Source organism: Leptosomus discolor, chromosome 6 (genome assembly GCF_034619465.1).
Source record: "Leptosomus discolor isolate bLepDis1 chromosome 6, bLepDis1.hap2, whole genome shotgun sequence".
Taxonomy (NCBI): domain Eukaryota; kingdom Metazoa; phylum Chordata; class Aves; order Leptosomiformes; family Leptosomidae; genus Leptosomus; species Leptosomus discolor.
The window spans coordinates 61117799-61144967 of record NC_141396.1 but is presented as its reverse complement, the minus strand read 5'-3'; the positions used below and the strand labels follow the sequence as shown (position 1 = coordinate 61144967).

The 27169-nt window shown below is 42.1% G+C and overlaps 1 protein-coding gene across 1 annotated transcript; it reads right to left on the bottom strand.

Annotated features, from left to right (window-relative positions):
• Nucleotides 1–659: 659 nt before the first annotated feature.
• On the bottom strand, nt 660–20448 carry LOC104351171 (elastase-1-like). The gene is made up of 7 exons (XM_086467332.1): nt 20388–20448; nt 5271–5416; nt 5012–5121; nt 4096–4227; nt 3317–3453; nt 3043–3170; nt 660–686 (listed from the first exon to the last, which is right to left on the bottom strand). Exons 1-7 carry the CDS (start codon nt 20446–20448, stop codon nt 660–662), a joined length of 741 nt encoding a protein of 246 aa, XP_086323458.1.
• Nucleotides 20449–27169: the final 6721 nt, after the last annotated feature.

Below are 27169 nucleotides of genomic sequence, written 5' to 3'. Positions count from 1 at the left end.
TCCGGGCCAGGCTGCACCAGAGCTGAGGACAGCGGGATGATCACCCCTTTGGAGCGGCTGGTCCTGCTGCACCCCAGGGTGCGGTTTGCCCTCTCGGCTGCAGGGCACCCTGCTGGCTGCTGCTGTGCCTGCTGCCCACCAGCACCCCCACATCTTGCAGGGTTTTCTGCACAGCTGCTCTTCGGCCACTCCTCTCCCAGTTTATACTTGTGCCCGGCAGTGTCACACCGTTGCTCTGCTCCCACTGACCTGCAAGCACCGAGCTGACCGCCTTCGCTGCTGGTGGGGTTATCCCTCAGGAATCCCTCAGTGAGAAAAACCCGTCATAGCCATTTTTGGCAGGGTGGGTTTGGTGCCATGCTCGCTGCCCACAGCCCAGCCCCAAGTTAAGGGCACTGTCACCAGCTTATACTGTCATTACAGGCTGTGGCATTTGCTGGAGCCGCCTTCTGTGCTGACAGGGTCTGAGCCGGTGCCTAGGACCGATCAAACACAGCAACAGGTCACTGGTTATTTACAGTCGCTGATACTTTATTATGGTCTTAGCCAAACCTTGCTATTAATGGCCCAAAGAGGTGTAGAAGGGATGAGAGGAGGGTCAATGAGCAGACATACTTTGTTCTAGCTCTTCTCAGATTCATGCACCAGTTGATCCTTATCTAGAAACCTCCATTATCTGCTACAGTCTGGAAAACAAAAAAGAGGTGAAGCAGGAGAGCGCCAGAATCACACAGGTCTGCATCCCATGTAAGTGCTCTGGAGGGGGGCTTGCTCCCAGCTGGGCCAGGGCACTGCTCTAACAACCTGTTCCCACCCAGAAAGGTTTCTGAACTGCAGTAGCCTCCCTCTTCCTTGAAGTGATTTAAAATACCTCTCCCCACCTTTCTTCCTAGCAGGCCCCATGTTTTACAGTGGTATTTCCACAAAACCATCCCCTGTGCCTGGGAAATGGCTGGTCCTTGTGCCAGACATTATTTCTGGGAGCAAAGAGCTCGTAGCTCATTCCTGAATGTAAAGCTGAGAGTGCAGAGTGTGGCACTGCAGGACTTGCCCTTGTAGAGATGCTTTATGTTTGCTGCATTTCCCATTCTCCAGCCAGCTAACTCCTTCAGCGGTTTCCTGCAGTAAGGTTTTGTCTGCGTTAATGGCAATGGTCATTTTTTTGAACACAGGGCCCAGCTCCTGCCTGGCTTGAATTTTGTCCATGGTCCCCAGCAGAGCATTTCAGCTCCAAGGCAGCAGCTCCTTCCTTACAATTGTTTGACTACACCAAAAGTATCACCAAATATCCCAATTTTTGACCTCCCCAGATCTCCCATTTCAAGTCCTAATGGTTTAATAAATAAAAGACTCCAATTCCTCTGGCACTCCCTTGCCTGCATGGGTGATGCATCAAGTTACCTCGAGCAACTTACACTGTAGATCCAGTCCACGTAGGCTGACACACGTGTGAAGACTCTTGGCTTCTTGTATGTGTTACAGTAAGGAACTAGCCCAAAATGACAATCCCATGGACTTCTCAGCGATTGTCTTTGTAGCAGCCCCGGAGTCACCCTGGATAAGAGGAAGGAGAGGAACATATTAAGCCAAATCATCTGAGCAACTGAGGAACGACTGGGTGGGATTAAAGAGCACTAGTTAGTTAATCACTATCCTGAACATGAAAATAAAAATGTGTGCTGCCTTCATTGCAAAGGGCTGACTGCTCCCCAGCAGTATGGGAGCAGAGACCACCCAGCACCTCCCAAGGTGTTGCAAAGATCAGACCCACTGTTTATCTCCTCAGTCTACACGCGTGCACACACACACATACATACACCTACACCCCTCCAGGGAGGGCTGAAACCCTGATTTACCACCACCCTTGCAAATATAGTGACTGTCAGCAAATGGTCCAGGGCATGTTGCACCACACGCAGTCCTTCCCAGCGAGGCCCACCTGCACAGCATCTCTGTTAAAAAACCAGTGCCCTCTCCAGCTACAAGCCACAAGGTAGCAGGGAAATGCTCTTCCCCTTGTTCTTCTTAAACAAGTACATTCAAAGGGTCCTGGGAAGTTAAGGCGGTGAAAAAGGAAGTAATTTGAGTTAAAATATATGAGAAGATAAAGGCTCTTGCTTGGCTCAGAACCCAGTTTCTAACAAGGTTCTGCCATAATTAAACCACACTAAAACCCACACTAAATATCTATAGGCCTGTAATTATACTTTACCTATAATTGCACTATGTATAATTGCATAACCTGGTTTATTTCTGTATGTTTCTATATTATATTAATATATTTACATAATCAAATGTGTTATGTATTTGTCCATTATTTTTTAAGTGATCTGCACAGTTGCTTTCACCAGAAGCCATCTCTGTAGTGAAGGGAATTCAGGCAGAGGCAAGAGGCATCCCCTGCCTTCACATGCCAGACGTCCTTGCTTTGATGCTGGGGCCACCTGGAGCCCTTGGGATACAGGGGACCTCACAGCACCTCCCTTTTCCACCTAACCTGGCTCAGAGGGTTCAGCTGGACATAGCCAAAACTTGTAGCAACCTCAGCTGTCCCTGTAAGCAGAGTGGCTGGGGAGGAGAAGGGTGACAAGCAGTGGGGAGCACTGCCTGGCCTGGGGTGCAACATGACAGCAACATTGGAGGAGTGGTAAGACTTCCCTGCAGCTTCATCCTTTGGATGAGGGGACTGCCAAAGTCTCAACCTAGTCCCCAGGACCTGGTCAATGGGACATGATGCTGGAAGAGAGGGCAAATCTCTCCTCCAAAAACAGAGGGGAGAGATGCACCCTAAGGGTTTGGAAGTTTTCTCTCTGCTGACTGCTCTGTGGGGAGATGGAGGAATGCGGGGCAGTCTGGTTTAGAAGATATTCAGCAGAAAGCAGCAAAGGGGCCAGGATTTGCAGGAGAGCTATTGCAGGTGGAGAAATGGCAAAAACAGGTCCCAGCTGAAGGAACAGCAAGGTCAGATGGGAAGGAAAGAGAAAGAGGGGAGCTTGAAAATCCTCTGATAGTAACAGATCTTACACTGCATCCAGCCCTCACGCCGTCTCCGCCTGCACAGATCATAGTGGCTTTTGCTTGAGATCCCCACCAGCCATCCTGGGAGCAGATCTCATGGTTGACCACCGGCAGCATCACCTCCTGCAGTCTGTCCATGCTGGTGCCACTCGCTAGCAGAGAAAGGGTCAGATTTTAGTCCAGGAGCTCCAGTGGTTGTGGAAGGAAGCCCACACCCTCCCTCGTGCAATCCTACCTGCACAGTGGTCCCTCTGAAACCAGGAGGGACCCTCAACACTCCTGCTTCCCCCTTGCTTACCACTAACCACCCTCCATCCAGTAATATAGCAGGGGTAGTTATTGGGCAAAATTTCTCCTGCAGGTGGAAGCATTCCCAGCTCAACGAACCCATTGTCATAGGCAGAAGAATCAAGGCGCAGCAGGGCAATGTGATGCCTGAATTGGGATAGAGGCAAAAGACTCTTGAAAATGAAAAAAATGAAAATCCTGAATTAGTCATAAACCAGTTGCCATCACTCACGTTTCATCACTTATACAGGTCTCTAGCTTCTGGCATGATGATAGACAAGCACCTTGCAAACATCATTAATTAATCCTTACAGCTATCAACAGGCAACAGGAAAATATAAACAATTAATTAAGAGAGAAGAGGCTGTGATATAGACTGATAAAGGGCTAACATCTCCCCAAAATCTCATACTCCTTTGGAGGCACTCAACCCCAGAGCAAATTTCAGTAGACCTTGGGTGGACAGGCATGCCTCTGAGGGGAGATTTAAGACAGTCCCTCAGCATTTCCTTGCTGGCTTCCCTTCATCAGATGACTGACAGCAAGCCCCTGAATCTGCTGTGCATCCTGGATCCAACTGTGAGGGCCATCTTTCCCCCATCTTGCACAAAGCAGGACTGAGGTTATCCACACAGACATCGTGTATCCTCCAAGAGAAGTGGTCATTTGGAAAATCTCCATTGCATCATCTTCCCACAAATCCAGCCTCACTGGGAACGGGACTGAATACACACATAAACGCTAACGGGACAGGGTGCTAAGTACCATTCAACCATTCAAAATAATTACCCATTGGCAATGTTATTGGGATTCCAGTCATCATGAAAGAAGACTCTATCCACATCAATATAGTACTCGATGCCATCCACCTCCAAGAGATCGTGCTCACCCAGAGCCATTCGGTAGGCTGCGCCTGGTGGCCTGAAAACAAATCACAGAATATGGGATGAAGGGAAATGAAATGTAAAAACTACTCCCCACCGCTAGGTTTCCAGTGTAATTCCTGCACCACTGAGACCAATGTAATCCCCTCTAAAGCGCCTTCCACTGGAGGATTTTCAACAGACTGCAGCTGAATGGTCTTATGAATCAGGCAAATGCTGCCCGCAGTTTGCTGGTGAGCTAAGTGAAGGTGCAGCATCAGCTAATACAGTGCTGAGTGTGGTTTTGAACGAGAACATTCATTTTGCATCTCTGGATCTGTCTGAAAGAGAGTGTGAAGGACCAGCTTGTTACACTCTCTTGTAAGTACATTCACTAAAGGCATGAGTAACTGAAGAGGAGCATTCGCTTACTGGTGTCACGCTGTATCGCTTCGGCGTTGCGTGTTAGACACGCTGCAGACCAAATTGTACAAGGCCCGTGAGCTAGGAAACATGGGTTTTGTTCAATCTTTCCCTCTCTGTGCAGGTTTCTCAGGTTGCACACCCATTCAAAATGCTCACATTCATGCAAATGCACCTCCTCTTATGCAAATCATCAATCAGCTTGATTTCCATTCCCAGGAAGTCAGCAATTAATATGTAAAATCAAGGCTAAAGCAAACAGAGTTTTCCAGTTCCCTTGATTAAGTGCTCCGTGAGATGTCCAGCTGTGCAAGGAACGGCACCAGTGGGGAGCTCAGAGGATGAGAAGGGTCTGGCTCCCCTCTGCAGCAAAGAATGAGGAGCAGAACTGGAGTTTTAACGCTTTTTACCCTACTCACACGCTGAGGCAATGGGCTGCAGTCATGACCCATTTGCTGCTGATAAGGGTTCCACCGCAAATGTGAGAGTAGAACCACGGGTCATCAGCATAGGCAATCTGAAGTGATACCTGGATCAAAGGACAAAGTATTTTACGCCCAAGCCATGCCATGCCTCTGCAGAAATGGGGTGTGTGGCTTTGGACAGTGGAAGCTGTCATTTTCTCACTGTTTTTTTTCAAATATAAGGCTTTTTTCAACCATAAGACACCAGCATTACCTGCCATTTCCAGCTGCGTGGTTCGGCCTCGTGGCCTCCAATTATTCTCCCCACCAGCACATCCTTCTGAAGAGCTTCCCTTAGGGGACTTCCAGAGATTGCCCCTAACCACACAAAAAAAGCAGCGCAGTTTGTCACGTGGATTCCTAAAGAGCATCAGTCAGCACGGGTTACCGCCAGCAACAAACTTGTGCTGCACAGGGCAGCCAGCCAGGCTGGCTGAAAGTCCGAAAGATCAAGGGATTGACACTTGCATGTGGTGACACTGTGATTGCTCTCCCTCCTGGAGGCCGTCTTTAAAGCCTCCATGGTTGAAGAATACCATAAACAGGCTTCAAGATGCAAAGGTTTCATGTAAACTGACTTGTTTCCCGTACTTCCTACAGCCACACTCTAACTGCCAGCTGGTTGTGCACCAACCTAAATCCCCTTTCTTTCAGGGTATAGGTTTTTCCTTCCCTCCCTCAGAGAACTACCAGATCTTTCTCATGGAAATCTTGTTCCCGCAATAGAGAAAAACCCTTCCAGCCAGAACAATTGTGTTCACATTAGGTTTTGTCCTAGCACAGTAACTGCAGGGAAAAAATCTATATGCTCTAATCTGCACCACTTACAGTCTGAGAGGTTCACCCTTTCTCATCTCAAATACTTCAATTGCAACTTACCCAAGGAACTAAGAAGAACCAGAAAATGAAGCATCTTTAATGAAGCGGTAGCATTTTTCCCAAGAAAAAGTCTTTTTATGCTAAAATATACAATAAGAACCTGTGTCTAAATTTGTGATAAATACAATTTATCTGTACTCATTAAACTGATCAAAAACATTATGTGGAAAAAAAAGGGGAGCAGCGAACTGTTCACGGTAGAGCCCAAGGTTACACAAACATCTCCACACTGCATAGTTCCCACAGGGCCATGGAGCAGAAAAAAAAACTGATAAATTTGGAGTACTCTCAGATCAAGACAAAAACAAAGCAGTGCAAACCCAGGCTCAAGAAGCCAACACTTCTGACTAGCGATTGTTGATGCACATGTTGTGCTCCCTTGTACGAAATTTATGTCAGTCCAGCTGCCTGCCACTCCGTGGAACATGAACTGGTCTTTGTCAACTAGATAAAAATAGCAACCAGAGAGAAGTGTAACCACTGAGAGTGGTTCAGCCTTGGCTGGACATGTTAAACTGTCCTTGGCTGGACACCTTGATCCTTTTTTAGGATCTTTTTCCTCCCTGCTGAAGGAGTTTTCCTCTGCCTGCCCCAAAATTCTGGCTCTCAGTGGCAGGATGGGAGGTAGGGGGCTGGGCTATGGCCAAGGGGGATGCTGCAGCTGGAAGAAACCTGGGCTCTCTCTGAGGAATGGAAAAGGTTCTATAATCACAGAATGGTTTAGGTTGAAGGTTTAGAGGTTGTCTGGTCCAACCCCCCTGGTCAAGCAAGGCCACGGAGAGCTGGTCACCCAGGGCCACGCCCAGAGAGCTTTTGAATATTTCCAAGGATGGAGACTCCACAACTTCCCTGAGCAACCTGCTCCCGTGCTCGGTCTGGTCCTGTCACTGGGCACCATTGGTCAGGGCCTGACTCCATCCTCTTTGCACCCTCCATTCAGGTATTTAGGCACACTGATGAGATTCTACCTGACCTTTTCCTTCTCCAGGCTGAACAGTCCCAGCTCTCAGCCTTTCCTCATGGGAGAGGTGCTCCAGTCCCTTCATCATCTTTGTGGCCCTTTGCTGGGCTTTCTCCAGGATGTTTGTGTCTGTCTGGTACTGGGGAACCCAGAACTGGACCCAGTACTCCAGGTGTGGCCTCTCTAGCGCTGAGCAGAGGGGAATGATCACCCCCCTTGAGCTGCTGATCATGCTTTGCCTAATGCAGCCCAGGCTAACATTTGCCTTCTTTGTGGCAAGGGCACACCGCTGGCTCATGTTCAACTTGGTGTCCACCAGGATCCCCAGGTCCTTTTCTGCCAGGCTGCAACAGGCGGTAGGCAGGGCAGGCACCAGGTAATATCACCAAGACCTGCATCCGATCTTTGACTGTGGCCTTGATGTAGCACTTCAGAAAAAAATGTAGAAGACTTTGTAATGGATAACTTTCTTGTAGGGGGAAATAAGTTTTGCTTTTTTATGTCCTCAGTAACTGCAGTCACCTAACCATCTCATACTTGTGGTGCATCGTGATTCATAACCCTTTAATGGTTTAAGGCCTCTAACCAGGAGCAGAGCAAATGCACAAGTTCTTCGGTTACATGTAAAATACAGCCCTGCTTTACATGTTCAGTGAGGAAGAAAACAAGAAATGCCTGTAGCCAGTGGAAACTCAGAGACTTGTTTCCATGATCAGGGGAAATCCTCTTGGGACACACAGGACATCAACAGGTGGGAAGTAAAGCTCACCTTGAACTTGAACTGCAGCCAGAGACCAGTTGTCAAGCGAAAAAGCAAGAGTTAAGGAAATGAGCTGGAGAAGACAGCGAGGGTCATCCACCCAGGTATGCTAATAGGATCCACTGCCCATGGAATGGCTATGGTAGGACCAGGACCTTTCCCATTTCATCCCAACAGTCCTCTTTAACAAATCCTTTTCATTTTACTGGAAGCCATAAAAAGTTCATTGTGATATTTCAGCACTGAGACCTTCTTTAAGTCACTGAACACTTTTTCCCCCTTACATCATAGATCATTTTTAGCTTCCAGTTAGTTTTGGCTAGGAGGTCAGAAAGTGGCCTCTTAGCCAAACAGTCTCTTCACTCACTTTCACTACATTCCTCATCCTTGTTAGACCTGGCAAACTCACTCATTTTCTATTGCTAATTTATTTTTCCAAAGACTTTATGTGTTGCCTACACACAATTTCGTTGAAGAACATTCTTGTTTGTTTATTCTCCTTTTGGACATCATGCCATTTAGCTTGAGTAATTGTTTGTCCATAATCTGCACTCTACAGCAATGTGCACGGTATCATACTCATTTTGCAGCTGAGTGGCTTTGATGTTGGGCTGTGTTGTAATGCCCGAAGGAGAAATAAATTACACTGAGGATGATGAATTACATCTGGTTTAGGAATTCCTCCACTTTGGGCATTGTTTTAGCGTAGAGCTCTTGAGAGACTGTCTGTGTTTTGTGCTGAGCTCTACATATGTGCTTTGTGGAAGAGGTGAACCTATGGGACATATGTGAATGGAGAAAGGGCAGTTTGAGCGTTGGGACTGGGAAGCTGTTCCATGTACAAGCACTTAGCAGGGTGAAAAGAATTTATGAGTTAGGAATTTAACTGTAAGAGAAGGAAATGAAAAACCACGAAGTTTGGCATTAATGTCAATGAGAAGGCTGATTCGCTTTTGGTATCACAGCATTACCACGGAGCTCCAGTTGTGAAGCTTGAGATGCCGAAGACTAGAGCTGCCATCCAAAACACAACATCTCACCTACTGACAAATCTGAGAGGCCCATAACCCTCCAGGGGCTATGAAATTTGTTTCAGGACATGAACAGTCCTGGAATCAGAGTCCAGGACTCCTCTTCTTTGAAGAACCATCTCAAGCCAGAGCCATCTCAGGGTTTCTCACAAGTGTAGGCAAAAATGGATTTCTGTGCTTCGAGACTTTACCAGTTGACAAAATGGGGCATCTTTCACATCACAAAGCCAACTCAAGTGGCCCTGTTTGTGTCCACATGGCAAAACTCTTTTAGACTCCGAAATAGAGAGGTCTCCCCCACGCTGCCTATGGAGCACGGTCTCTCGTCCATACTAGCTTTCCAAACTACGCATAGAAGTTGCTTTGGGGAGCATGGGCTGGTGCAAACCAGTGTTCTGCTAGACTGTGCTAACATGCAACTCCACAGAATAAGCAAGACAATGTCTGAGCTGGTGCTTTAGCACTGTTTAATTAACTGGTGCTCTAGTACTGCTTAGTTAACGAGTGATAATTAACTCTTTAGTTAATTACCATATAGTATTTTTGTCCTTGTTCTCTGAGCATCAGATTTAAATATTTTGATGACAGCAGCATTTTCTGGGTGAGTAGATTATTCTATAAGTGACGGGAACGATTAGGAGGTTGTGAGGGATAGGATGGATGGAGGGGAAAGATTCCAGGGCTGTACAAGCAAACGAGGAGTTTTGGGTGGACTTGATGAGATCAGCTGGGAGCTACTGAGCATGAAGATGGGGATATAGTTATCTTTCAGGGAGGCCCTATAGCACAAACTGACTTCCAGACATTGGGATGGTTTATGGTGTGTGTTTACTGTGCAGCTTTATGTCTGCTCTGCACTTACACGCCTTTCCTGAGCATCAGCTATCGGCCATTGTCACTAGGCTACTGGCTAGATGGGTCTGTGGCATGACACATTTCAGCCCTACATATATCTTTATTTATTGACTACATCTCTAGAAATGAAAGCCTCAGATTTATTTTTGCAGTGCAGATGCCAAGGTTCCCTTTCTTCTGTATAGCAGCAATTCAACATAACATCTCTATTCAGGATAGTATTAAGCACATTAAGTATGTGCTAATGTAAAGCACATGCTCCTCTTCTCAACACAGATGGTTTGAAATGTATTAAGTAGGACTAGAGAAGGTTCCTTCCAATGCACACAGAGTATTTAATTTTTCATTATTTTTTCTCAATATTCCCTCTCTTTCATACCTGAGTTTGAGTCGATGACACATTAATAAACCCATAAAAATATTCCTAGCTTATCATTTGGCAACAAGCTAGGACAACGTGAGCAGAAACCCTTCTGTTAGAGAAGAAAGTCTATAGATACACTGTCCTGAAAACACTGACAAAACCTTGATCTAATGTATGCTTCTTAATAAATACGCTACAGTGGCCTTAATCATCAATAAATGAGGATGAAGGGACAAACGACTTCACTCTTTCAACTTCTTTTATTGCTACAGGATGAAGCCTTTATTTCAGTATGAGTACTATTGAGCTGTAAAAAGGTAAGCATGATATGAAATGGCTAATTTGTCAGACCACACCGTTTATCTCTGTGTCCAGAAGCATATCTAAAACTCATCTGACTCAAAAGAAATTCTTAGGAAGAAGGAAACACAGAACAAATGAGTAAGAAAACTTCACATTTCAGCACTGAAAATGTAAAATGACATGAGGTAATGCCTGTATATTCACTTTAATGATAAAATTGTTTATCAAATTTAAGGTCAGCCTCATGAAATACACACACTTAACCCATATTTACTGATATTTCATATGATAATGTCAATGGAAAGGGCAAGTGACTGAGTAACACTAGAGTTAGTATACACTGTGATATACACATACACCAAAAATGCTGCCTGATACATTTATTAGGCAGCTGAGGTGCAGGCTGCCTAATAAATAATGTTATATTTAAGTTACAATGCACACATTAACTCTACTCTGAAAGTGATTTTTAAAGAATTTTGGTATATGGACTGTTGAAGATAGGTGAGAGCATCTGCTTCATTAAAGTTATAAGATCAAGAATCTTTTTAGTTCAGAGGTGGTAACAAGTAAAAGGGAAAGGGATAAGCAAAGCACAGGCACACCAACCTGGCAGACAAGGGATAACTAAGCCAATGATGAAGACCAAAAGTCTCCAGACAGTAATGACAGGCCATTAAGGAGCCACAGGCTGAGCTTTGGAGAGCTAACCTGGAGGGTGCTGCTGCTAAGAAGGGAAAAAGAAGATGAACTTGAGGATTTGGGGTATTCAAGGGGGCTGTACAGGACAAGCAAGCTGGGCTAGCTGTCAAGTAGGAGATTGTATAGTGGGTGCGAGGGCCCAGTGTTCCCACTGAAAGGACACCAGACTGGGCTCCAGCAGCCGGGCAGGAGAAATCCTGGGTCCTGGAGGCTGCTGGAGATGGCAGGTTTTATAATGTCCTTAACACAGGCTACTGCATATGACAGTCCTACTCGTTTTATTTAACACCTTTCTGCACCATCCGGGCAGGTAAAGGATGTTTAAAATTGATAAATCCAATTTACTGCCACTTTAGTGTTCTTTCAGTCTGAGCAAATAATATAAGTGGCTGCAAGAGAGAAGCTCGGATATTCACTGTCTTTTAAACTGAATCATCTCTACAATAGAGCTATGATAAATGCGATGTTCCCTGTTGGTGAGCCTAAAGGTCTCCCTTGCTGAACACACACAGACTTTAGTGTTCATGTCTGAGTCACCTTATTCTTTTCTTAAACAGTTGTCTTCCCATGTGATTCTTCAAAAAATGAAACCTTTAATTTTATGTTAATTAAAAAGTCTAAAATACATATTTACTCAACTTTTTTTTTTTTTATTTATTTCTAGTGTCTGCTGACATCTCTAATAGATTTTGTATTAAGAACTGATTTTCAGAGTTGCATTGCTGATTCTTCCTTTTCTAAAATCTTGAATCTTTGGGATACTTGCAGACAGTGTCAAAACCTAGTTAAAAAAGAGGCAGTTAATAATAAATTAAAACCTGGTTTTCTAGTGATGTAATTCAAATTTTTTTGAATGACTTGCATCATGACAAATTTCTATCACCTCCACATATATATCTCTTATCCTTTAGGTAACTGAAAGCAAGTTGGAAACCTTCAAGAGATGCAGAAAAAGTTGTTGTTTACCACCTGTATAGCTCCTCAAGGTTAATCTAAGACTAAACCAGCACTTCAGAGCTGATATCACAACAGATTTAGAGTTAAAATAGGATATCCCAGAAAACATTGAGGTAATGAACATGTGACCCGTGGTATAATTTTTTTTTCTATCTGGACACTTAGATCGGCTTAATGTGTACGTTGTGTTAGGAAACCCCCAAAAAGAGAGCTTCAAGGAAAAAATTTTGCTAGGTCATAAGGTCTTATGCACTTTGGATCCTTATCCAGTTTCCAAGTAAAGTGCCAAGCACTTGGTGGGCTCACACTACCCAGGGTTGGGAAATGAAGACTAAGGTGTCCGCAGCGGTTGCACACACGGGAACGTCACCACACTTATCAGAGCCCAGATGCCAGCACGGGTCCTGGGGACTACACGGTCCTGCTTCAGCACACGTTGCATTTGGAGAGGAAACCAGTAGATAAGGATCAATGAACTGGGAGAGGAGTAACAACAACAACTAACGCCCCACTTTTTTGTGACTCTTCAGCATCTGACAACATTCAGTTTACTTTTGCTAATTGTTTTAGCTGAATTCTGGCCTTGTCAGTCTGTTTTAAATATCACATGGGCTTGCGTCATTGTCACAATAATTCAAATGTTTTCCTTCTAAGAAAATATAAATCACATGGATTGCAGCGATCTTCCTTCACATGTTAGTGATTGCATCGTATCTTGCACTGTCTTATTACAAAAAGCTAATGCAAAACCAAACGGGATGGTGACAGATTGTGAAATAAACCTCAGGACTGCCATTTATAGGAAACACCAATATAGCATTAAAAACCACTGAACATATACCTGCACTTTAATCTTTTTATCTTGCACCTGAATTCCTACAGACATGTTCCTAGGATCTCATAGTACAGGGAATTTATATGAAATCTTTATATTTGGGCAACATATTATTGACAAACTAGATGGAACATATGAATCAAAAGTTTTTATAATTAAAACACCTGTCAAAGCTTTTCAGCTTGTCTAAACACTGAGCACAGAAGATACAAAGGAAAACCATCTCCCACGTTACAGGCAAAGATACAATTTCCAGGAATAACCTTTTACAGCTGGGTGCTGTCAACGTGACAACATGTTTCCTCAATGCAGTATGAAGAATTTGGATGATTCAACTCTTAGTTATTCAAAACACTGCTAATCAAATCAAGGTCGAAGGGCTCCTTTAAGTAGCAATACATGTTACCCGCGTTAGTATGCTTAATGATTGATGATTAGTTTTGAGCATTCATATAGCTCTATTAAAACCATTAAGTATACATATTCGTGCAGGGGAAGTGTGTAACTAAATATTTTGCTGGATCGGGACCAGAGTGTTCAGCTAGTTGCAGTTTCACACTGCTGTTTCCCAATATTGATTTGAGTATATTGAAAATCTTGGGAAAGGCGCAAAACATCAATAATTCAAATTATTTATGCACAACACAGAACTGAAAGAGTAAGTCTTGAGAAATAATGTTCTGTTTATTTACTTTTAATGGCACAGTACCTTGATCTTGCCTCCAGATCCTGCAGAACATTCAGTACACAATTCAATCTCTTGTTTCAGTTTAAGCGACTGTTGCCCTAGAAAGCAGTTGACTGAAATCCACAGTTTTCATAACTCTTAAGAGTTACAGGTGTGATTTTCTACAGGTCAATAAATCGTAAGCTTTAGAAAAATTAGTCTATGAAGCTTTATAAATACTGGTATCCTAACTCCAGAGGAATCAATGGAAAAGTTTAGTATTAATGACGTCAGAATCTCACCCAGTGTGTTTACTGGAAAAGATCACTTTGACACTAAGACAAGAGGAAAAAGTACAAGATAAATAGCCTACATTCTGTCTCTTTTAGTTCTTACTCAACATGGAACACAGTAGTAAATATATTCATATATAAGTGTTTTAATATGCTTAATAATTTAATTTCAAAGTTTTGAGTTTAAAGTTAAGAAGAAAATGCTATTCATCATGGAGAAAAAGCAGGTAAAAAAGCAAAGCAGGAGTCTATCAGCAATTCTAACAGGAAGGAATGTGGATTAAAAGATCTAAAGAATTTTTTACCCATTTTTTTGCCATTTCTACAAGTACCCTGGAGCTTTTTCTACATTGTGTAGTAGCCATTAAACAGTATTTCTGTAACATTTTTAGCTGATTTGGGCCCTCTTGCAAACACGGGCAAAACTCCTTTAACAATTTTTCTGCTGTTCTTACACCCTCTCGTGTCTCTTCCTTCTTATCTAAATTACTGTAACATTAAATTCTATATGGTATTTCCTAGTTTCTCAAATAGTGGCTAACATAAAGCAATATGCAACTTTGTCTGTTGATTCAAACTACTCCATATGTAAACAGAGGGGTTATGCATTTGGGCTTTTAAATATCTCATAAATCACTCTGTTTCCCAGACTAGAAATTAATCACCTGAAACTGCTACTGTTCGCATACCTGCTCTGTAGCTAATTTCATCCTACTCCAGGTCTCGCAAGCATGGAAGTTTTCAGGAGTGTTACATTATCCTGTATTTTTTAAAATGAAAAGTCGTTAAAAAAGGAATGGTTGGATATTAATATTCTATATCTAAGTGTGTTGTCAATATGTACATTTGTGCTTTTGCTGTATGTCTGTTCAAACACTTAAGACAAATTTTTATCTCAGTAGGATGCACGGAGGATACCTATAAGGCACCCTCCTCTGTTTTCCCTTCTTTCTTCTTTCTCACGTCATTCACACTGGTGTGAAAAGAATGGCACACACCCTACAATATCTGAACTGGTCGATGGATGGATGCCCACCTAGTCTAGCTTCAGTTAACTGTGTTTGCAGTGCCTGGTCTTTCAGCCAAACCGACAACTGAGATGACAGCAGCTGAAGAACATGTGCACTTGGATGCACAGCGAACCAATTTTTGACTGAGGATCAGAATTTCTCTTGCTGAGAAGTTGCAGATGTGCTCTCATCCAGCAGGACAACCAACACCAGCACCATTAAACAGCGACAGCAGAGCCTGGGATGGCAAGCCCGGCCTGAAACAAGTACAAGACAATCTGGAAAGAAGTCAGGGCTCTTGGACTCATTGGATATCCTCCAACAGAAGAAGGTCCTTGGGCAGACCAGGATCAGCTGAATCTCTACTGGCAAACCCTGCTTGGCAAGGGTCCTCACACCCCGTGGGTATTCAGCTGCCTACGTTCGGGGTCAGCTCTGACATAGTGGAGCTGCAACCTTGGGTCAGACTTCTGTGGAAACTGCTATGTTGCGAGAAAATGATGCTAAATGAGATAAAAAACCAAAACCGAGAAGGCTCATCTGGGGCCATACCCCTTGGACCTGCTGCTCTGGCCCTTGTTCTTGGTCCTTGCTTGAGCTACGTTGCTTAGGACACAATTCCCCATCCCTTCTTCCCCCACTCTCCATTTCATGGTCATCAGCTTTAAATTATCATTTTCACGACTGTGTTTGAGGCTCTTGGCAAGTAAGCCACTTACTGATAAACTTGATGCTAAATGCTTGCTGGTAAAGAAGGCGGGAACCTTGCAGTACCTTATTTGTTGCTATTGTAGCAGTGGTGCTACCTGTTGCTATGTGTGGTTGATGTATCTTCTTCATGTAGGGCTTTGGGATATTCCCAAACATGACAAACTTTGAGCTTTCGGATCACTGGGATGAGCCTTCCAACCAGGCAAGGAGGCAAGTGCGACTATTAACTAGGGTAGCAAAGATAGTTTAAAAAGCATTCTGATACACCCCTTCTCCATGTTTGCCGCTGATAAAGAAAAGCCCGGACTTACTCCAGAAATGACATGTTCATGCTGATCAGCTGGTGAAGTGACTGGGAGAGTTTATACACTAACCAACTCCATGCTCTGCATCTTCAATATCACTAAGCCCAAGTCCAAAGCTGAACTCCAGAGGTTTAATTGGCTCAAAAGGAAATTTTCTACATTTACCTTCAGACCTAGAGCTCCTTCTACACCAAAAACTAAACTGCATTGGAGCTAAGGGCTTGGCTCATCCTTCTGCTGTCTGTATTGTGAAACGGTTTGCACAATTCCTGGTGTGGTTTTGCCCCATGTCAGCCACCACAGGCTCAGACAATACTTGGTCACATTTTAGCGCATAATACGGGCGAGGAATGATTCCAATAGGCAATTGGGTTGCACACACTCTGGTTTAGAGACTAAAGAGTTTTATCACATGGACATCACATGTGTCTTGCCAGTTGGGCTCAGGAATAAAGAAACATAAACTCTGCCAAGGAAGAAGGAAGTTAGCCCTGGAGGAGAACGAGCTTGTTTGCTTTTCCCTAAGTACCACGACTCTTGCACTGAATCGTGACTGCTTAAGTACTCAGTTTCTGCTTATAGGCTTGCACAAAGAGTGCTTCTGCAATTAATGAAGTACTTTTGTTTAGGTACTGAATGAATTTAAACTCTGTCAATGGTAAGTGTTGCTGGAAACCTGCCAACTCAAATGTCTCTCTGGGACACAGATGCCCACATTTCTCCAAACTTCTACCTTAAACATCAAAGCTGATGCTCTGGCTCTCATCCTGAAATCCGAGCAAAACCACGAGCTGTACTAAATGCACAATGCTCCCTTTGTGAAACAGCGAGCAAGAGAACAGATGGGTCATGCCAGATGTTAACTTTGTGAACTGTTAACAAAATTCACAAACATATACCTGTACTACAGTGATGATGACAAATAAAATAGCGAAGAGAAACATCGATAAAGAACTGCAGTCTGGAAGGAATCCCTTTGAGCCACTGGCAAGGACAACTTATTAGAGTAGCATACAGCATTAGGGTGTTGACTCAGGCGCTCTCCAGTTACAGGTACTTAGATAGCTCAGAACGGGTGACTGGGCAAACTCCATCAGCTCTGCCAAGGGTAACGTTACATACATGGCTGAGCTGCTCTAACAGATTGTTGCTGCAAAAAAAAAGTGACTTGTTAGGACTCTATTCCTGGCAACAAGGTCCTCACTTGCCTCGAGCTCTGGGACTTTTCCTCCCGCATGGTAAAATTATTTGATTCACTAACCCAGGGAAAATATATTCATATTTTTGCTGGTTATTTCTATGACATTTCAGAAAGCTGAATCGGGCAGGTACAGAATTGGATGATTTTCAGAGTCTGTGCAAGGAAGCAGGTGAGACCGTGTGGCAAGAAGTAAAGCAGGAGGAAGAGCAGGACCTTTCCATTTCAGCACAGCAAGTCCTTAAGGGGCTTAAATTTGTGTCATGTAGACAAACATCAATGTTCAGAAGCAAGAAAAATTGCACAACTACATAATGAACATTTTATTAGTTTTTCATTCAGTGCTGCAAAGACAGTCCAGTGCAGGCTGAACAATCTGTGCCACACACTCTCCGTTATGACTTCATATATTCAACACATCCCAGTCACTTATGCCTGTAGAGACCTGCTCTGAGCAATCAAGTCATAAAGAAATCGCTAAAGACATAAGTTAAACAGATTCCAGTTACAAAAAATTTGTATTCTGCATTATGCAGTAAAAGGAAATGAAACTTCTTGCTATCAGATTGATTATATAGTCCAAATTAGTTTTGTTCAATTATATTTTGACGTATCATTTACAGATACATATTAAATGTGAAACCCTGTAATTATAATCTCTCATTTTAAAGCCAAATGCCAAAAAGATCTAGAGCCAAAAAGTAGACTAAGAACTACCTGGACTTACATATACAACTGGAAAATGGGTAAAACCCCACATTTGTAGAATATAGAGGTCCCGTGTATAACAAAATGTATAGAGAATAAACAGGTGCCTTTTACAGTATGTTACAGGACTTATTTGAATTCTCTTACTGACTACAAGATAGAAAAACAACTTGGGCAGAATCTTGGCTCGCTGAAACAATTTAAGCCAGGATTTCTCTCCTAAAGTTTGCAGACAGAGGACTATTTTCAGCCAAAGCTCTTGTGTTAAGTATCTGCAGTTGATATATTCAAATCAACACACGTCTCTTCTGTTTGGAGTATGCTATTTCACTATACGTGAAGCTTTCCCCATTTTCGTGTTCCAGTACTTGCCAAAAGAAGTCTTGACCTATTAAGACGTTTGTATTTTTTACCTGCTCTAACTTATAAGCAAATCAGAAAACACTAGTTTAATTTCTGTGCACATGAAGAAACAAACTGAGCTGTAAAGCAGTCGCATAAACAGCACAGAGATTCTGCAGCACTGCTTTGAAAATCCAGAACCTACAAACATTCCTTTGCATGCCTTACCAGCAGTAGAGTCCCTTGCAGTAGTTATATCCAGGTTCCAAATATAATCATGTTTCTTCACCATCTCAAAGAAAAATGTAGTTTTATCAAGTTTACCACTTCTCAGAAATCAACTGATCTTTCCAGAGCCAAAAATTACCTAAAAATTATAAAACAATAAAGTACATTTTATCTCTATGTTACAGTAACTCAGGCGCTTTCAAATCTGGCAAATTTAAATATTGACTTAAATAATGCAGAATTTTTTGGTTTGTTTTGGGGGCTGTAATTAAGAAGATAGCAGCAATACTGCTTATCTCTTGGGAAAAGGGTAAGGTTTTGAAAAGAAATAATGGCAGAGCTCAGAGTCAAAAAAAATTCAGATGCTGCTAACACTTCCAGCTTCTTGTTACAGAAAACTTCAGATCTATTTATATTCTATATGTGACACTCCAGAAACTCCTGAGAAATCCAGCATTTTACTCAGAAGGGGAAAATTTAGTGGGTGAAATTAAGAAAAGAGAGTTTTTATGTTTTCATGAGTTAGTTTTTTAAAACTTAGAGTGGAAATCTGAACACACACACACACAATCTTCAAGCTTATTTAACGTTATACACCTGGTGATTTTTCCCACAACATTCTGGTAAAGGTTCCTTGCTTGTTCATACTTCTGTTCCCTGAACATGAGATCTGCCATCATCTAGAAGATAAAGAGGCACAAATAAACAGCCCTACATATGAACAGGCATTAAACCATATTCCAAATTTAGTTCTTTTAAATATGATCAGAATATATAATAAAAGAACGAGTAACTTCCATACCAAAAAGCATGTTGGACATTTACACTTTTTAGGAAGAGAGAGGTCCAAAGCCATCGTGAGGTGTCACACTGTAATAGATGGATCAATGTCACCACTTTGGCATACAATTACCCTCAAAAAGCAAATATTTCTTTTATTTTCATATGTGTGTACAGAGTGACTATCTTTTCTGCCCCACAAAGGCTATATTTGAGGGATACAGATCTCTGATTTTCATCATTCCATTGCTTCACTCCTTTTCTATGACTTTTTCTGGAAAAAATTTGATGAAGCCAACCTATCATGCTGGCAATTTCATTATTAGTACTTCTATGTAAAATTGCGTGTTTGTGTGTAGACTGGAAAACCAGTTGTTGGATCTTGACAATCAATCACCCAAATTAAAATAAGCCAACTTCAGTATTATCTGAGGAAAAAACCCAGTAATTAAAAATGAAGCATTTGGGTAACAATTTTAATAAGTATCAACAGGCTCTTATTTTCTCTCTACTGAGTTTTATCATAGAAGACAGAAACAGAGTAGATCATTTTTTTCCAAGGCAATTTCAATCTACTTTTATAATTAAATCAAAGATAGATTTCCCCATTAGCACAACTATCTCAGTACCCAAGTAATTATGAATAATCAGCAAAGGATATTCTTTACTGATTTTTCTGGTGCATCATTAATTATCTGAAGTGACAGGGCTAACACTATTTCTATCATGAATAAACAACTAGAGGAAACATGGAGGAAGTCAAATACCAATAATAATAATAAGACGGCCACTCTTCGAAAACGAGGGTAATCCTGGGAAATGTTAATGGCAGGGATTTTTAAATGAAGTTGCATGTGCTTGCTAGACATTAAAGCTTGTAATATGTTGCATATCATAGTTCTCAGTAAAAGCGTAGATGGAATTCATATCTAATTCAATGCTATTTTCTGCCAGTTAATGGCCCTGAGAATCAAGCATTCACAAATGTAAGTGGGAGTTTTTCCAAACCAATACTTCATGGGCTTTAAGAACTAGCTTTTACTGCAAGTAGAAATCCAAACCTGAGCGATTTTCTTTGTTGTAAGGGTGACCTGAATTCTACATTTGGAATATGATACTCTCTTCTGATGATTTACTGTATCACACATGGATTTTTAAGTATTTTCCAATTTGATACATTTTATTAAATGGATAAATAAGTAAAAAAAAAAAAAAAGGGTGACATGGCTGTATTTCCTTTTTGTAGTGGATATTTCTATATTAATCCAAAACACTTTTTCTGATGAGGAAGTACAGGCTGGTCAGCCTAAGCTCAGTTGTTGGGAAGGTTATGGCACAAATACTCCTTAAAGTCATATCCAGCCACCTGAGGACAAGAAGGTGACTGAGATCAGCCAGGATGGATTTACCAGGGGAAAATTGCACCTAATTGATCTAATTGCCTTCCCCGATGAGGTGACTGGCTGTGTGGACAGGCGGACAGCAGTGGATGCTGTACATCATCTCGACTGTAGCGAGGCCTTTAACACAGATTCCCACAGAATCCTTACAGCCAAATTGGTGACATACGGACTGGAAGACTAAATAATAAGGTGAACACGTGGATTGTCAGTCAACTGTGGTCAATTACCAGTGGCATGCCTCAGGTCAATACTGTTCAATATCTTTATTAACGATCTAGATGATGGGATAGAGGGCTCTCCCATTACACTTGCAGATACTACACAACCAGGGGAGCAGTTGATATGCTGGAGGAGACAGAGAGATGTAGACAGGCTGGAAATGGGCTGGTATAAACCTCCTGAAGTTCAGCGAAGGCAAATGCAAAGTCCCACTTCTGGGATGGAAAAACCACATGCAACTGTGCAGGCTGGGGGATGACCGGCTGGAAGGCGGCTCTGCAGAAAAGGATCCGGGAGTCCTGGTGAACAACAAACTGAAGGTGGGTCAGCAAATACAGCCTCCCGTGTGCTGGGCTGAATTAGCTAGGGTGCAGCCAGCAGGTCAAGGGCAGTATTTCTACCTCTATTCCACAGCTACTAGACTGCATCCCTGGAGTACTGGGGCCAGTTCTGTGCTCCCCAATGCCAGAACAACATTCATACACTGGAACAAGTCCAGTAAGGAGCTACAGAGATGGTAAGGCTTTATAGCTTAGTTAAGGCTTTATAAGTCTCAGGCTGAAGCCTAAAGAGTTAATCAGCTTGCCCTTGTTAGACTCCCTCAGGAGGGACTCAGTCACTTCAGCATAGGCTCACACAGGCTGTTTAAGTGCCCCAGAATATCTGACACATCCTCACTGGGCTGGCAGTCTGGCCTAGGGCCCACGTCTAGACATGGTCCTGGGCAACTGGCCGTAGGCAGCTCTGCTTGAGGGCTGGGGCTGGACAAGATGACCTCCAGAGCTCCCTTCCAACCTCAGCCGTTGCAAGATTCTATGGGAGACCCATTCACTTCCGAAGTTTTGAGACCACTTAATCCAAACACTATTCGAGTTATTTCAGTTTACTGGTGACCACACAACCGCTTGACTGCTATCAACGCAGCTAACCTGCTCCTTCATCAAGCAGCGCAGCTTAAACGCTGGAACATTTCCAAGAGCTCTGTTTGTGCAGGAAATACCTTCACCTACCAACCGGAGCAGTTGTGATAGCACTAGCGTGCTGGTACAGTAATGGAGACAAAAGAATGAATTGCTTAGTCTCTGCCAGTCTCAGTAATAAGAACAATAAGTCTATTAAACACATGTTATGCTATATGGCCATATTAAATCTAGTTGCACTCTAGAGCTTTGGAAAAATCAAAACTTTTGTTACCAGAACATCAGTATGTTATTTATATTAAATGGAAATTCTCTCTTGTGGGTACAAGAGGGAGTTTGAAACACATGACTACAACAAAATCCACAAGACTGGATACAACCAAACACTTCCCTCTGCCTGGCAACTTTTATATGTAGAAATACCTTATGTTTCTTCAGTGTTGCAAGATGTAATTATTTATGAGTTTTGAAGAGGTGTTACTGTTAATGAGGTGATGATAATTTAATTTTTTAAGGTATGATGTACATATGAAAATGCTGTCTTATCACTGTTACGGAGACACTGCTTTCAGAATTTCTGTTCATGAGCATCCTGTCCGTGCCGTCAAAGAGGCAGAAACAAATATGACTGAGGATCTTGACAGATTTATTAATATTTGCCAGTGAAGTGGATAATCTTGTCAGATACATAACCACACAGGCTGTCCAGCGCAGGCAGGTGAACCAACCTCTAGCCAGTACGGTCGGCAGAGTCTGGAATGTCGTTCTGACGTAATGTAGGTGTCTGCTCTAGGTGAGCTGAACGACTCTGCACTTTCCAGACCTCCACTGGCTGTAACGGGAGCTTTGACACCCGAGGCTCAAGCCATTTACCTGCAGGTGGCCGTGCTGTACCACCGGAGATGCCGTACAGTATCTCACCTCGCTTTCAGATACTGTTCCACAGGCACTACTACCCTGTCACTCGTGTGTAACAACTAACAGTCTTGTTCAGGTTTCTCAAGCCCCCTAAGGCATCTCAGCTGGCACTGAAAACCTGTGCTCTAGCAAAAGAATTAGGACCGTAGACACTATATGGACATCTTAATGCTGACCTGAACACCACTCTAATAAGCTCTGTTCCACCAAGGACAACAATACTGCTATCCAGGAGTTTCCAACTCAATGTCAAGTTCACTTTTTTCAAAACAGATCAAGCAATAAAATGCATCTTTTGAAGTAAGTTCAGCATCTTTAAGAGATGGGCAAAATCACTCTTTCTGGACAATAATGGTCCTGTAAATCATCAGCACAAGTTCGAGATGAAACGAATCTCCTTAAGAAAATGCAGTTTAAACAGGTTAGATCTTCTAGATGCTCTTCCTTCTCTTTTTGAACAACGAATTTCTGTAACCTGTCCTCAGTAATGCTTAGTTCCTATTCCCAATTATTTTGCCCAAAACTACTACTTGTTTAGGGTAAGATCATCTTTGATCATCTTAACATTTATTATAGGCATATTATCATACAAACTTTTTGTATTGATAATGAGTGAAGAACTAATCTTCCACTAACATTTTTCATCATTCTTGATTTTTTTTAACTAATTAAACTCATTCACAGAATTTCCTCTGAATCACAGGCTTGCTTCTGAAGCTTGCTGAGTTCAGACAGTTAATGCCTGAAAACATTTACTCCTTTGAAATTTTGAATTTGAATCTTCACTCCTTTATAATCTCTGACAAGTTCTACAGAAAACAGTCCTTAAAGAGGCCAAAGACCTTTATTCACACTACACAATTCTTTTGCCATACTGAACAATTACTTGTACAATGGGGGTGAGAAATCCTTAATTATAAGAGCTACAGCTGAGAAGTGCCTGTTCTTCTCCACTGACTGAAAAAAAGGAACCTATGACTAACCGAGCTCCAGCTTTTTGTACTGTATCTACATATCTAAATGTATTTAAAATGGTCAGCACACATTTCACACAGCAACTTTCGTTTACACAGGAACCTTTAGAAAAGACTGACATTGCTAGCAAGCTCTAATTGCTAAGGAAACAGCTTTGAAAAAATGTTTAAACTTTACAGTACCCTGCAGAAGCTGCCAGTTCCGTATCCTACTGTTTTAATTCCATTACCATGAACGATAAATGACATTTCTTTCGAAATTCAGTGTCTGCAAAAGCAAAGACCTCATATAGGTATCACTGTGAGAAAGTGCTATAACACCACATTATTTCTAGTGGCTTAAAGCCCTACAACAATCAGAACATATTTGTAACAACTCACCAATTGTTATGGTTTTAATCTTGCATTACCAGTTAGCTGGTTTTTATCATGTATTGACTTTATTACAAAAGGAAAATCCTCTGTTGACAAAGGATTTTGGAGAATGCCTGAAATATGACTCTTAGCCATTTACTAGCAATAATACAGCCCTACGTTCACTGTCTAATACACAATTAACAGAATAAAACTTTAAAAGTGAGATTTCAAAAAGTGTTTACTAAGAAACTTGGTATCAATTTTCATCCACCAGTTATGGAGTAGCCAGCTTTGAGGACATCAAGATGCAGGCAGGTAACATTCGTACAGTGTCACAGGCGGCACCAGAAAGTCTCTTTGTATATTTTCAGAAACTCTTTCAAATGCAGACTGTTTCCTGTATAACACAATTCACGAGGAAGAAACACAGGAAGAAGAGGCTTGAAATTCTTCTTAAACTCCTTCTACTTTTTCCTCAGTAGGTCAGGATTTGCCTCTTGGTGGAGCAGTCTGCAAGACCTGTTCAGAAAGCCTTTTAATTCCAGACTCTTTGCCTCTGGCATACAATTACATCAAAGTAATTCCAAAGTTACAACCAAACGTAAGTAGACCCGATCAAACAGTTTTTACCCCCAGCCATTATTCTATTTTCCCACTGTAGAAAAAACCACACATTCTTCCTCATAAAGTGTTTCGGGTTAATATAGAAATATCCACTACAAACCCCACCAAATCAATGAATTTTCCCAGATTGTGTAGTAAAGAAGAAATGTAATCTAGATAATTATAATCTTAGGTACAGTATACATTAGGTTTTGCATATTTATATTTTCTTATAATTGGCTAAAAGTCTGATGATCTCATTTTACTTTTTAAATAGTGAGAACTTCTGTCTTGTGATGGATGAAATACCATTTATACACTACCTCTTGAGACCCAGGAAACACTTCTGTCAAGTCCTTCATCATTTTTATCCATTAGCCATAAAACAATTCCTGCACAATATAATTCATTAATCCCTGCATTTTTCCTGTTTCTTTTGTTTTCCAGCTCTAAACCAGCTTCATAATCGAAAACCAAATATTCCAACAAAAATGTGTTAAATGTGTTCAATTTTGAAAAGTGACGTAGTGACAAAACCAGTCAAACGAAACAAGCTTGCTAATCCTTGCAACACACACGTAGGCGCCTTCTCAGATCGTGCTACTGAAATGAAAACTGTTCAACGTTTGCCAGATTGAGAAGGAAATCAGTGAGAGATCAGAAATTATATCTTTTTAAAATGGATTATTTTTGCACAACGGCACATTGCAAAATGATACACAATTGTCCGTTGACATGGAATGTACCTCTCCCATTACCTCGTACGGGACTTCAGCTCAGTCCCAGCTGCTGCCAAACCTCGGGTCCCTCCCGTGTGAGCTGCAAGTGTTCTGTGTCTTTCAGGATCTTTGTATTCCTAAAATTTCTTACCTCTAATAGAAGAAACAGCTACTACTTAGTGTTCTCTAGTGTTTGAAATCCTCTTGTGCTGATCTTCTAGAAACACCCATGCAAACAGCCAAAATAAATCTCTGGTGTAGTGCAGAATCATCTTCAAGGCAGCTACACGAAAATAAAACTTGATTTCTCTTCATGAGAATACTGTAAGGGGATCACTGGGAATTCTGCTCTGCCATGCTCTTGTTTAATAATTTATTAAGCCTCTGAGCTTTGTATAAGTCGACAAATTGGATATGCAAGCACTGCTTAAGTGTTGAATAAACATGAGCTGAAGCATTTTTCTACATAAACAAAAATGTGCTGCAAAAGAGTGGCCCAGGGCAGACTAGATTTTTTCAGTAATTCTAGTGATGGCAGCACTATTTCTGGTACTATTTTATTTAGCAAATTAGACAAAATATTGATTAAAACATACCTGCATTTATCAAATCAACTCTAGATTTCTTTCTTTCCAAAACTCCTAATTTAACCTGGATAAATGGATGAAACACTGGACCAAGTTTCTGACTGTTGAAACTTGTGACAAATAAGATATAAAAGCACAGGGAGAAAAAACCTCTTACTTACATTTTTACACCTTTCATGTGTATAAAGGCCTCCAGCCTTCAGGGGGCTTCAGCTCAGGAAACATCTGTCGTTGTTTTCGTTTCTGCGCACTTGTTGGCCCTCCCCAGGTTTTTCTTCAGTCAACTTGCCCGCTGCCTTCAAAGAAACTCTTGGCATCACCGTGCCCTGTGGTAGAGAGCTGCAGAACTCAGTTGACTGTTAGGTGAGAAACACCTCCTGTTGCTTACTTTGAATGCGTGCCCTCCTAACAAGTTCCCATCCTACTATTTGAAAGATTTCCCTTGTATTCACTGAAAGACAGCAAACACTCAGATTCCTGACTACCCTCCCCATACCACGAATTATTTTACAGCACATCCTCTCTTCCACTGTCTCTCTTCCAAATGAGAAAGCCTTGGTTTACTTAACCATTCCCTGTGTGGTAACTAGTGGTACCTTCAATCATTGCTGCTGCCCTTCTTCAAGCTTTGCTTTTCTGGTGGTTTGGGGCTTTTGTTGCTGTTTGTTTTGGGGTTTTTTTTGTGGTTGTTGGGTTTTGGATCTTTTTTTTTTTTCTTCTTTTTTAGTGGGAGGACAAGATGTGGGAAAACTAGGAGTTTATACAGTAATTCAACAATGTCCTCTTTCTTAGTCTCCATCATTTGCCTGACAACTCTTAATAATGGATTTGGGTTTTGGCTATTCGTGATTTCTGACATTACACTTTGTAAACTCTAGATCTCACCTCAGACTGTTGCCAAACAGCTGAGCGCCCATTATTCCACATGTGGAATTAGCCAGGGGTTTTCCCCACAGGTACCATCTTACGTTTATCTACACTTAATCATACCTGTGGTTTTATTGCCCACCTAATCTTCTAAGATCCTCCTGCAGTTCTGCAATTCCTCCTTAGTTTTGCTATTCTGAATAATCGATACACTTTGTCATTTCACTGCCTATCTCTTTTTCCAGGACTTAGAAGAAAAGCAGGGTCTAGACTGGTCTTTCGGAAAACTCCTTGGATGATCTTTCCAAGCAGTGATCATTCACTCCCATCATCTATTTCTCATCTTTTATCACTCATCCAAACAAAGCTATCTTACAGTATTGCTGATTAGTTTCCTTAAAAGCCCTTGATAAAGCTTTGGTAAGGGACTTCTTGAAATCTAAGCAACCACATCACCCCTTTCTGTATGTTTGTTAACACCTTCAGGAACTCCAATAGGTGTGTGAGACAGGAGAGCCCTTCATCAGAGCCACCTTGGCTCTTCCCAAGAAAATAATTCTCAGGTACCATCCTGGTCTGGCTGGGACAGAATCCCCACCCAGCCATGCCAGGCAGGCCGTTAGCAGTCTGGAGTCAGCCAGGGCAGCTGACCTCAGC